Here is a 13,810-nt window from a genome sequence, read left to right as displayed (position 1 = left end):
ACCATTCACTCATCCACCCATTCTAAACAGTCTGCCTATCAACAACATCAATTAGACGCTATACATTGAACTTTTAAACAATCTACTCTGTCTCAGGCTGGCTCTCTTAAGACTAGCCAGTTAAATTGATTACACCTGTATCTGTATCCACTACTCTCAGTAGAGAGCTGTGTCTCTCCATTCTACAAGAATATAAGGCACATTCCATCTAACATTCTATCCATTCATCTTCTTCAGACCATTCACTCATCCACCCATTAAAATGTCTATCAACATCTATTAAACAATCTGTCTATCAACATCCATTAAACTCTCTGTCTATCAACATTAATTAGACTATCTACATTCAACTTTTAAATTATTTACTCTGTCTCAGGCTTTAAGAGTACTCTGGCTCTCTTAAGACTAGCCAGTTAAATTGATTACACCTGTGTCAACTACTCTCAGAGAGCTGTATCAGTGTCTCTCTTAACAAGAATATAAGGCACATTCCATCCAACCTTCTATCCATTCATCTTCTTCAGACCATTCACTCATCCACCATTAAACTGTCAATCAATATCTATTAAACAATCTGCCTATCAACATCCATTAAACATTCTGTCTATCAACATTAATTAGACTATCTACACACAACTTTTAAAGTATTTACTGTGGGTCCCTCTCAAGCAGCGTTTATATGTCCTCCCTCGCTCCTCGATCCTCAATGATCTACATAAAGAAAGATAGAAGAAGGGCTAGACTATCCCATTGTTGCCGCTCCATCATTCTTTATGTAGATCAGTGAGGATTGAGAGAGGACGCGTAAACGCTATATGAGAGGCACCTTCTGTCTCAGGCTTTAAGCATACAATCTCATTAAGACTACAGATCCTTAACTGTTTCCTCTGTCCACAACTGTTTCAAAATAAAAGTCCTCACTGCAATAATACACTATTAAATCATTTGACCATTGAAACTACTCAACTATTTAACTGTTCAACCATTCCAACTGTCAGTTATCATCCACTATGCCTCCAGTCAACTACATGAAACCTCCATGTACCTAGCAACCAACATAGCAACCATTAAAATGAAGTGTTTATGACCATTTCCATAGCAACCAACATGATTATACTGCAGTAACTTCTTGTTTCCTGATAGTGGCCACCATGGATACCCTAGCAACAAATGTTTCAAAAAAAAAGTCCTCAGTACCAAGTTAGCTAGTTAGCATGGTTAGCATAGTTAACATTATTAGCATAGTTAACATTTTTAGCATAACTGCAAAAAATCATCAACTAAGTTAGCTAATCAACCTGGTTAGCATTGTTAGCAAATTTAGCATTGTTAGCATAGTTAGCATTTTTAGCATTACTGCTAGAAATCATTGGTTAAGTTAGCTAATCAACCTGGTTAGCATTGTTAGTAAGTTAGCATTGCTAGCATAATTAGCATTTTTAGCGTAACTGCTAGAAATCATTAGCTAAGTTAGCTAATCAACATTTTAACATGAATAGAAATCATTAGTTAAGTTAGAACTGGAATGTTTAATCTTTAAACTGTCTACCTTCACACTATCAACTCTCTGTAAACTATGCAACCACCATGTTTACCCTAGCTACACCTTAGTAACCATATCTACATTATCTATCTATTTTTGCATTTTCATGCACTGGTAATTCCTTGGAATTGCATTTCTAGTTCTTATTCTTCTTCTTCTAACGCAGTTAATGCAACTTCAACCATTTAACGTAGAAACTTCATTCAAACTTTGTTGCGTAGGTCTTACTTACGCGATGTGGGCTTTATATTTTTCAACTTTGTAACTTTTATACTTTTTGAACTATTAATTAAAAACTATTCAAATTTCCCCATAGACTTAACATTGCTCATTATGACATCACGGCAGCAATTAGAATGTTACGCCAGGTGGCCAGTCCAGGTGCAGCAGCTCTCTCTCTCACACTGGCTCTCTTGAGACTACATTTTCTGTTCCCCTGTATCAACTGTATCAACATACGTAAGTCTTCCTAATTCCATCCAACTTTCTATCCATTCATCTTCTTCAAACCATTCACTCATCCACCCATTCTAAACAGTCTGCCTATCAACATCAATTAGACCATCTACATTCAACTTTTAAACAATCTACTCTGTCTCAGGCTGACTAGCCAGTTAAATTGATTACACCTGTATCTGTATCCACTACTCTCAGTAGAGAGCTGTGTCTCTCCACTCTACAAGAATATAAGGCACATTCCATCCAACTTTCTATCCATTCATCTTCTTCAGACCATTCACTCATCCACCCATTAAACTGTCTATCAACATACATTAAACTCTCTGTCTATCAACATTAATTAGACTACATTCAACTTTTAAATTATTTACTCTGTCTCAGGCTTCAAGCATATGCACTCAGGCTCTCTTAAGACTAGCCAGTTAAATTGATTACACCTGTATCAACTGTCAGTTTCTCTGGCTATAGGCATACAATCTCTCTGAAGACTACATATCCTGTTAACTGTTTCCTCTGTCCACAACTGTTTCAAAATAAAAGTCCTCACTGCAATAATACACAATTAAATCATTTAACCATTGAAACTACTCAACTATTTAACTGTTCAACCATTCCAACTGTCAGTTATCATCAACTATGACTCCAGTCAACTACATGAAACCTCCATGTACCTAGCAACCAACATAGCAACCATTAAAATTAAGCGTTTATGACCGTTTCCATAGCAACCAACATGATTATACTGCAGTAACTTCTTGTTTCCTGATAGTGGCCACAATGGATACCCTTGCAACAAATGTTTCAAAATAAAAGTCCTCACTAGCAAGTTAGCTTGTTAGCATGGTTAGCATAGTTAGCATTTTTAGCATAACTACAAAAAAATCATCAACTAAGTTAGCTAATCAACCAGGTTAGCATTGTTAGCAAATGTAGCATTGTTAGCATGGTTAGCATTTTTAACATTACTTTTAGAAATCATCGGTTAAGTTAGCTAATCAACCTGGTTAGCATTGTAAGTAAAGTTCGTATTGCTAGCATAATTAGCATTTTTAGCGTAACTGCTAGAAATCATTAGCTAAGTTAGCTAATCAACATTTTAACATGAATAGAAATCATTAGTTAAGTTAGAACTGGAATGTTTCATCTTTAAACTGTCTACCTTCACACTATCAACTCTCTGTAAACTATGCAACCACCATGTTTACCCTAGCTACACCTTAGTAACCATATCTACATTATCTATCTATTTTTGCATTTTCATGCACTGGTAATTCCTTGGAATTGCATTTCTAGTTATTCTCCTAACCAGGTCCTATTCAGCTTCAACCGTTTAACGTAGAAACTTGGTTCAAACTTTGTTACGTAGGTCTTGAAAATAAGACTAAGTCTATGTATATTTCAGTTCTGTAAACTTGATACTTTTTGAAATATTAGCAAAATATTTTTCCCCATTGACTTTTCATAGACCTCTGAAGCTGCCCTGTTGGCCATATAAGGAGATCCGGGAGTCAATTGAAGCCAACTGCCCATATATGGCAAGCTTTTTTGTAGGCGAACTTCAGAGGTCTATCGCACTGCACTGCTGATTAAGCTGATTTGCACCTGTGTCAAGACCCAGCTGCTCAAGGCCCTATCAAGTTTAATTGACAGCCAGTTAAATTGAACCTGCATTATCAGCTCTCTCTGTCTACCCATTCACTCATACACACACACACACACACACACACACACACACACACCTGACTGCAGCACTTCATATATACCACACTTCTCCATGCACTCCACAACATTCTCACCTTAACCTAACTCTCCCATTTTACTGCATCATAGAAAGCCATGCTCCTTACATCCACTTACATCCACTCACACACACACACACACACACACGCACGCACGCACACTCACACGCACTCACACTCAGAGGTGGAAAAGTCAAGCTTCAGAGAGTAAAAGTCCAATCACGTATTGGTTCTATCTGTGCACTTAAACACAGGTGATCTCACCAATTAGCTGCTCTGCCTGGCTGAAGAGTTACTACTGAGAATCAGCTGGTTGGTTGGACTTGTCCACCTCTGCCCCTAAGCCACATACATACATACAGACGGCATCTCGTCATACTCATGGTTCCCGCCCCCAGTTACCGTGGTTACCATGACTGAAACATCCCCATGGGGGAAAACATTCGTTTCCACTGCATGCAATCTAATGGAGGTGGACGGTGTGAGTACAGAAAACACCTTTAAAAAGATTAAATATTTTAACAAAGATCAATAAACGGCTAAACCACGTTTGGACTGATAGTTATCTCTGTATCACCGAGGTTAAGAGTAACATTAAGTTCCCTCATTTTGGTAATTCCAGTTAAATAGCCAGAACTGTCTCGAGTACACCCATTGTAGAACTGGTGTCAATGGCCAGACTGAGTAGCTCGGTTTAGCAAGCTAAGTCTTATGGCATAACACCACATACACATAAGTTGCTTCTAAATGTATTCTCACATTAATGTACATTTCCTACAATGTCCGTGGGAATAGTTTTAATACGTAATGTGTACGTTGGTTATGCTAAACTGATGATATTAAAGTTAGCTAGTTAGCAACCTAATGAAGCTACCATCGAATATTAGCTTCCAGCGAAGCTTGTCATCAAAATTGGGAAACTGAGAGTGAGTTAAGTTGTTAGCATACACTGGACAGTTAGGTAAACACAATTCCTTCACATCATTGTCTTCAGAAACAAGCAGAGCTGCATTGGAAAGTAAAACGAATATATAAAGTGTAACTGTTAGCGAGTTCGCCCATTCACTTTCACTGTGCGATGTTAGCATGTTTTCCCCCACAGAGGGGGCGGCAACCATAGATATGTGGGCGGCAACCTTCTAACCGTCTGTATCTATACAACACACTGCCCCCCCCCCCTTCCCTCACCTTCCTCTGTCCACAACTGTTTGTAAATTTAAGTTTGTTTCACATTTTATCTTATGTCTTGCTTTTGCATGCACTGGTAATTTCCTCGAAATTACGTTTTCTAGTTCCCCATTGACCCTCGGTCACGAAAAATGGCAGCCGTTATTTCTTCAATGTCAGAGTAGTGACATTCAAAATGGTACCTTAAGAATACACCACCATTCATAAAGTAACGAAGTATGAAAAAAAAAACACAATTTATCACATGGATCACCCAAACGACTTTAAGCAGATTGTCAAGGCGCAGCTCAAAAAACGGTAAGAAATGGGTGTGAAATATTACTTAACCACTAGATGGCGGCATGGCACAGCGCACTTTGCATGACACAGCGGGTATTTCTCAAAGTCAAGAGCTCGTCCTTGATAGAATGCTTTCTTTCAAGTCGAGTGCTAGAGAGACAAGGCTACACACCTTCCCAGTACCCCCTCCAGCCGTCAAGATCGCATGCAATGGAACAGCCTAGCGAGTGTGGAAGTGCACGGTTCCGGCTGCGCGCTTAATTAGAACCGTGGAAATTGTGCTGCTTTTACAGGAGTTCCGACAACTGCAGCTGCACTTTCCTCTAAATAAACTTTTTGGAGTAGCCTACAGTATTTCCACATTCGACTTGGTCTTCACATATCACAATCCGTAGTTTATAATTATGTTAGTGTCAATGGAAAGTTATACCGATAACTGGCAACAGCAACGGTAATGTTAAACTTCTACAAAGTTCGTATTGGGCGAAATTCTGATATAAATTAATAACAAGTCTATCACAACTTGTTCATGCACATTGACATATGCATTTATGATGAATATGCACAATAACTTGATAAATGCCTGAGCAAATATACGATGGCATTAACAGAACACTTGATAAATTATATTTAGCCTACATTAACACGCACTGCTTCTTTGCATCTAGTTTCCATCTCCCTCTCTCTCTTTTTTTTTAAACCGCACCGTCAGAAAATTTCTAATTGTTCATACGCAAAGGATTGTGGGTTATTTCTTCACTCCGAGGATCCATCGATGCATCCTCCAAAATTCTCAGAAATTCTCAGAACGAAGGACTCAGTACTTGCTAGAATTTGAAAGCATCCTTGACTTTGGAACAGTGCTTGACGAGATTTGATGACGTAACGTCCTTGAAAAAGTGGCTTGGAAGGAGCAATCCTTGACTTTGAGAAGCACCCAGCAACTACGTCACAGCACTTTACTTCCTGTTTCATGGTTGTGATGTCATCAAAGTGCGCTGTGCCATGCCGCCATCTAGTGGTTAAGGAATATTTCACACCCATCATTATGATATTAAAAGCCGCGCGGTCGAAAATTGACACAAAGTCGTTTGGGTGATCCATGTGATGAATTGTGTTTTTCTTTTCATACTTCGTTACTTTATGAATGGTGGTGTATTATTTAGGTACCATTTTGAATGTCATTACTCTGACATTCAAGAAATAACGGCTGCCGTTTTTCGTGATCCATGGTCAATGGGGAATCCCATTGACCGTGGGTCACGGATGTAATGTTTTTGTTCTCCCTTAAGTTTCTCCATGTTGCGTCGATAAAATTTCGAAATTCTTGCTGTAATATGTCGGACAAAAATGTAGGTTATTATCAAAGTGAAATGGTTACTATCATATGCCAGCGGCGTTTGTTTCAGCACATAATTGACGTTTTCCTTCGAAATGGTCAGTCAGAATCAATGGGAGTCAATGGGGAACCGTAATGCTTATGACAACAGTGTACCAAGGAAGCTTGTGCCGGATGACATGACGGCGGTCTAGAGGAAGCACTATGAATTGAGGCACAAAAGACACACGTCATGATATATCACCCTGTATCTTTTGAGCAGAGAATTAGTGGGTTAAAGTAGCCGAAGTGGATCATCGTAAAATAAATGTCTTTGTTTTTTGTCATTTAGTAGGCTATTTATTGTAATAAGACCAAACCATACTGTGACAACAGTCCATCACAATAACCTTTACAAGGGGGTGTGACACCGCCGTCATGTCATCCGGCACAAGCTTCCTTGGTACACTGCTATCATAAGCATTACGGTTCACCATTGACTCCCATTGATTCTGACTGACCATTTCGAAGGTCAATTATGTGCTCAAACAAACGCCGCTGACATATGACAGTAACCATTTCACTTTGATAATAACCTACATTTGTCCGACATAATACAGCAAGAATTGCGACATTTTATCGACGCAACGTGGAGAAACTTAAGGGAGAACAAAAACATTCCATCCGTGACCCATGTTCAATGTAATTCCCCATTGACCCTCGGTCACGAAAAATGGCAGCCGTTATTTCTTCAATGTTAGAGTAATGACATTCAAAATGGTACCTTAAGAATACACCACCATTCATGAAGTAACGAAGTATGAAAAAAAAACACAATTTATCACATGGATCACCCAAACGACTTTAAGCAGATTGTCAAGGCGCAGCTTTTATGTACATGTGTAGTGGTGCGTGTGTGTGTAGGTATGCGTGTGTGTGTGTGTTTGTGTATTTATGTGAGTGTGTGTGTGTGTGTGTGTGTGTGTGTGTTCCTGCATGTTTGTTGCACCCAGAGCAACCATTCTCTTTTAAAACATATTTGGAAACTAGTTGATTAAAGGTTTCTAATGGTGTCACCTATATGTTTCTAGGACAAAAACTAGCAGAGATTGAGATGTTTGGAACAGTTTTTGAAATCCCCAGGGTGGGATTTAGACTCCAGAGGGTTAATACCACCATCTACTGGCCGATGGGTATACAGTCCTGAATGTACACATAAATCCATTTATTTTATAGCCCCACATGGATGAAATTCCACAAAACTTGGCATACTCCCAGAGGGTGTCAGGTTAATCATACACATGAAATTTGGTGCAGTTCATAACATCTCATCTGAAGATAGGGGCAATTAAAGCAATATTACATTGCATTTTCAATTTTTACCATGGGGGTGCAAATCACAAATGACTGGTTATAAGCTAAGTTGATGCAAGCTCTAGAGAACAACATACCATAAACATTTTGTCATCCTCGGTGCGACGGTTCAGGTAGTTATGTAGGAAAAACTGTCAATTTTGGGCTTCAGGCGGGGGCAGCGCGGGAGTGGAGTGACCCCCGGGGACGAAACGAAACTTTTCCATAGAAGTCTACTGGGGCTACATGCCCACCAAGTTTCATGCGCTCCGGTGTTACGGTGTCCCGGGAATCGATGACGAAAAATGACGGGAAAAAAGAATAAAAACAAATAAATAAAAAAAACTTTGACAACAACTATGACCACTTCGCTAGCTACGCTAGCGGCGGTCATAATAACTAGCCACATAAACTGAGGGGTATTTCACAAAAGCAGAATTACAGTTCTTCTCAGTCGCTTTGGTACATTTCTCAGATCAGAATTAAATAAAGAATAAAAACTACCTGTTCAATCTTCACATCATTGCATCACATCAAAAGCGCAGTTTCTCATTTCTTTGAGCAAGTTGCAAATGTGTTGGTGCATCCATACAAATGATTATGTACAATTCTCTGCTGAATAGTCTCACCCCCACAGTATTTAGGCACCAGTTCATAGCATAACTCTTTACATGCAAAATGGTTGAACATGTTGTCATATGTGACCATTCAAAGCAAAATCAGTCGTTTTGCGCACAACGTTATTTTGAGAAAATCAACAATAACAAACTTCCGGGTTAAAATGTTGAATTTCATGTTTTCGCATAATTTCACTGTATACAGTTTACAGTTTCATATCGTGAACGCATTTCACGGAAAAACATACGTTTTGACTGTTAAACCCGGCAGGATTCAACACATTTGCTGTCATTCCCGTTGTGCACGCGCCGCTTAAAAAGGTGATTTCTCCTCTTCTGGCATATCGTGACAGGAGAACCATGTCAACTTTGGATGCGGTTATCTTAGCGATAGTTTGTGTAATACCCTTGCCATACATATCGTTGGAAAGCTTAGTTTATGGCCGTTCACGTGAGCACAATAACTTAATCTAATAAATTTTACCGAAACGACTGGTTCCGCTTTACAGGGTCACATATGAGAATTTGTGGCCCAAAAAACGGGAACATCAGAAGGTAGGAAGACTGTGCTGCATTGTAATTGCTATAGACCTCTGAAGTTCGCCTACAAAAAGGATCCAAAGCTGCCATCTTTGCCCATATAAGGAGATCCGGGAGTTAATTGAAGCTAACTGCCTATGGCAAGTTGCATTGTAAGTTAGCTTTGGGGTAGCAAAGATCAAAGTGTGCCGTCTTCACCTGCCGAAGATCACAGTATCCACTAGAAGGCAGTGGACAAAACTGTGTAGTGAAAAACGTCTGCATTTCAAATGTCATTGTCACGTATCAGACTAAATGATTTGGTAAAGGGTGTGCAATGGTTAGGTTGCCCATGATGGACTGGTGGGATGGGAACTGTAGTGGGCGGGACGACCACTGATAAAGTGGGGGGGTGTGTCACGTATCGGACTGATTGTGATTTAGTTAAGTGTTTGATTATCATGATCGTCAATGATGGACTGGTGGTATGAGAACTGGGGGAAGGGAACATTGTGTTAATCAGTGGACTGATGGGACATTGGGCACACGGGGAATTGGGGAATTGGATTATTGGAGGAGGCATCCTTTTTATACAGCACTACAGCGAGCAACGAGAGACGAGACTTCCCCACCTGGCCCGATGACGTCATCCGGTTGCGTCCTGGAGGGAGCAACAAGCAGGCCAGTCGATGTGAGGAGGAGACATGCATGTTATATGCCGACTAAAGGAAAGTGCTTTGTTTGTCATACTTAATATGGTGTGAATGGGCCAGCGTCAAGTCTCCTTGTGTTGTGAGTGTGTGTTTTGTCTTGGAAGAGCCGCCGTCTGGAAGGAGCTGTCCGTGGGAGGAGAACGAAAGTAGCCTACAACGCGAGACTCTACTAACTGAAGGGAAGTAAACAATCAGGCTACCTGTGTGAATGGGCTAGCAGCGAGTGAGACCGTACGCTGAGTGTGTTTGCTTGATCGTTGCAGTACGGGCGGAAGCTGGAGACTGCTGAGCTGCCAGCTAGCCACCGGGGAACGCTAGCTAAGGTACAGCGGGAGCGTGAAGGACTACGGAGCTGCCAGCTGGATACCGCCAGTTGGATACCGTGCGACTCCTCTGCTGGGCTACCGCGACGGGCGGCCGCCGTCGGTTGGAGACCGTGGATTGTGGACTTGCGGATGGGTGGACTTGTGGACTATAGTTTTCTTTGGTCGGCGTGGGGAAGCCGCCGACCAAAGTGTGATTTTGTATCCTTTTCAAACGCCGCGGGTTGGGCGGGGCATCGGCGACAGTGAGGCAAACACAGACTGGGTAAGGCCTCTTACGAACTTTCACGTGTGTCATCGAGCTGAGGGAGCAAACAACAATATGCGTGTGAGCGTGGCAGTATGTGTATGGTTTATTCGTGTGTATGAATAGGGTCAACCAGCTGGCCTCTATGCTGTGTAGTGGAGTGATAGCTGGCTGTGTCATTTTTCATGTGCATGTTTGAGTGTCATGTGCCTTCCTTCTCTTGTATTGAATTTGCCATTGATTGTGTGCTTAAGGGACTTTTATATTGCTGTGTTTTCTTTTGTTCTGCATTATTGCCATTACGATTGCTCTGCTATTTTGTATGCTCTCACCCTTAGAGCTCGTCTGTTAAACTGGGGTAAATGGGTGGTAATTAATATCTAGGTGGGGGTAGGTTAAACTGGGAGTAGGCCTGGCTTGGTTGGGTACTGTTCTCTATGTGTGTGTCCCCCTCCTGGTGCTTGGTGTAACTGTCAACCCGTGGTCAATAAAAAAAAACTAATTTATTACTTCAGTCTGGTGTCTGTGTCTCAGAGAGGTCCGAACCTGTGTGGCATTTGCGACATCATCATCCCCGCGAGTGTTTAACAGGTGCGATTATTGAAAATCCCCATGTTATTTTCCCATAGAAAAAATCTCAAGATACCGGATCTCCTTATTTGGGCAAAGATGGTGGCTTTTTTGTAGGCGAACTTCAGAGGTCTATAGTACTGCATATACAGTTTTTCTTAAGGAGATTATCCTATGGTCATATTTCTACAATTTTTTTTCTTTTTTTCCTTTGTACTATACAGTGCTGTATTTTCCTTTCTATTTCGCAATGACATGGTCTGCCAACAAATTACAGTAAAAAAAAAACAAACAGTAAAAGCGTGAATGTAAATCTTGTCTCTCCGGTCTCTTGCAATCAAACTGTCATGTACACTAAGGTGTAACCTACAATTTACAATAATTGTCATCAAAACTTTAGCCATACTGTAGTTTACATCAGAACAACCTTTCAGAGTACACTGCTAGCCTACTGACAAAATGACTAAGACATGTCTTATCCATACACAATGATACAAGGACTTGTTATTCTGATGCACTGACATGTTCATTGACACAGATATTTATTTTTGAGAGATGGACAACGGATTTTGAGCAATAAACTTTTGCAGATAATCCATGGTGTTTTACTATTTGTACAAATTGTTTTGAGAAATGCACTTTTGTTTTACAAATCTCAAGCATGATTCGAGAAAGCGACTGAGAAAAACTATAACACATCCAAAAGATAAAGGCTATAAAGCCAGGCTTGACAGTTGACATAGTGTTGTCTGGTCATCCCTACTCAACTTGTTTCACTAACACCAGTCCAGTATGAATAGGCGTGACTCGAAGTGGTAGATAAAACAGGGTGGCGACACTCCCATAGACCTCCAGAGGAAACAATCGCGGACCTTTTTCCAGGCTACTTCTGCATTATAGTGAGCTCAGTAGTTCCAAACAGAGAACTAGGCCTATATTACGTTTACAGTGCGTTTGCATTTCAGTAAATAGATCTGCATTCAAATTTCAGTAAAGTAGTTCAATTCTTTGCTACTGTAGCCCGTTCAATAATATTTTTGGACCTCTGTGAGCTTACGTTATTTGTGTAAGTGCTTCGTCAAATGTGTCAGTACAGCTCAGTAAATTCATAGTGCGCCCTCCAGAGGCAACAGATTTTTCGACAGGTCCCAGAATTTGGTGGAACACAGTTTCAGAATTTGATTGTAGCCTTTTGCCAAAATGATTAATAGTAACAATAATAATTTTACCGTCATGATATGGATAGGAATCTTGGCCAAAAAGAAGCAGACGTGTTTGTTCTTCAGCCAGGTTTAATGCAACTGTTGCAATAGGCGTGACACAAAGTGGTAGATAAAACAGGGTGGCGACACTCCCATAGACCTCCAGAGGAAACAATCGCGGACCTTTTTCCAGGCTACTTCTGCATTATGGTGAGCTCAGTAGTTCCAAACAGAGCCATAAAAAGATATCTATCTACCGCTCTGTACGGAACACTGTTACTGTCAACATACAGGATATTGGGCACTAAGCTCAATAAATCGCACATTTGGCCACAGTTTTCAAAGTTTTTATTGTTGTTATTGACAAAAATACAAATAGACCTATAGACATACAAACAGGGGTGCACACATACAGGATATCATGCATTGACAAAGGCAGGGCTGTAGGAGTTGAAGTAAAAAAAAAAGAGGAAAAATAAATGCTTAAATCAGAACAGTTCTTTGTGCCTTAGCATTTTTGTAAAGTCTTATAATTGTCCATGCAGGTCGATCAAGAAGGCAGGGAAGTAAGGTTTACCACCACTGAACTTGCATTTATGTATATTAAACTTTGCGAGCAAGAATAAAAGATTGACGATGAAGTTGCCTTCATATTCTTTTTCATAATCAAACATACCAAAGAAAAAGTCCTTAAAACAGAAAGAAATATCAGTGGGTATGAATCTCTGTATGAGGACAGTTCCAAAATAGATGCTGTGCTCTCCATAGAAATATTGCAGAAAGCACATGTTGTCTCAATATCTTGATTTTATCTTTTAAGAAATTATCTTACAGGGTAGAATTTGTGAATTAGTTTAAATGAAACTTTGTAACAAAATACTTTTTTACCATTTGGGTCAGAGAGTTGACTAACAAGAATAATGTTGTTAAAAAAAAACAATTGTTAAAAAATAAAGATGTATTGTACAGAATATGTTTGTTATTCCATATGTAGCATTTGTGTGATGAGAAGTTATGTTTGAATATGAGACACCATGCCAAAACCAACTGTTTGTGGAAGTTTCATAGGGAGCTTACTAAGATTAAAGTCACACATCAATAGAAATTCCAAGCCACCAACTTGCGAAAAGATGTCGTTGGGTATAAAGTTCCAAAGGGATGTTTATTCATGAATTGTCTGATCCAGTTCACTTTAAATGTGTTATTAAGTAATCTAAAAAGTTCATACTCCACAGTGGTTAGAGTTCATTAGTGTGCTTGCTGAAAGCAGCACACTATTGTTCTTCCTATTATTATTATCATATATCTTAACGCCAACTTTTGTCTCCCTGTCTTGTCCTAGGGATTTGGAGCTAGAGACGCCGTTCCACCTCTCACGCGTGCGTCCTGATGGGAGGATGGTGGCTTGTATACAGCTTTTTGATACGCCTTGTCGTTCTCCCGTTATTCCAGTTTTTCCGGTCGATTTTTTCCCATAGGAATGAATGGAAAAGCGACTTTTGAGCGCTGATGCCCACACATTTTTCCACCTGTAGCCCAAACCGTAAGACATAAAGTCATGAAATTTGGTACGCTGATAGAGGAGACTACCCTGATTGACACCACCAGGTTTCATGCTCGCCACTCTCACGCCCTAGCGCCACCAACTGGTCAAAGTTGGAAAACACGTTAATGCCTGTAACGTTTGATCCGTATGGCCGATTTTGATAAAACTTATACCATTGGAATCCTCTGACTCAG

General features: G+C 40.2%; 1 protein-coding gene across 1 annotated transcript in view; it reads right to left on the bottom strand.

Annotated features, from left to right (window-relative positions):
• Positions 1-8,105, bottom strand: part of LOC134078914 (uncharacterized) — a 50,029-nt gene extending 41,924 nt beyond the window's left edge. The window contains exon 1 of the mRNA XM_062535080.1: positions 7,978-8,105. Within this exon, the coding sequence (XP_062391064.1) occupies positions 7,978-7,986 (9 nt within the window). The 5' untranslated portion in view covers positions 7,987-8,105. The remainder of the gene's footprint in view (positions 1-7,977) is intronic.
• Positions 8,106-13,810: the final 5,705 nt, after the last annotated feature.

The sequence above is a fragment of the Sardina pilchardus genome, chromosome 4, assembly GCF_963854185.1.
Source record: "Sardina pilchardus chromosome 4, fSarPil1.1, whole genome shotgun sequence".
Classification (NCBI taxonomy): Eukaryota; Metazoa; Chordata; class Actinopteri; order Clupeiformes; family Clupeidae; genus Sardina; species Sardina pilchardus.
This window is presented reverse-complemented; position numbering and strand designations above follow the sequence as displayed.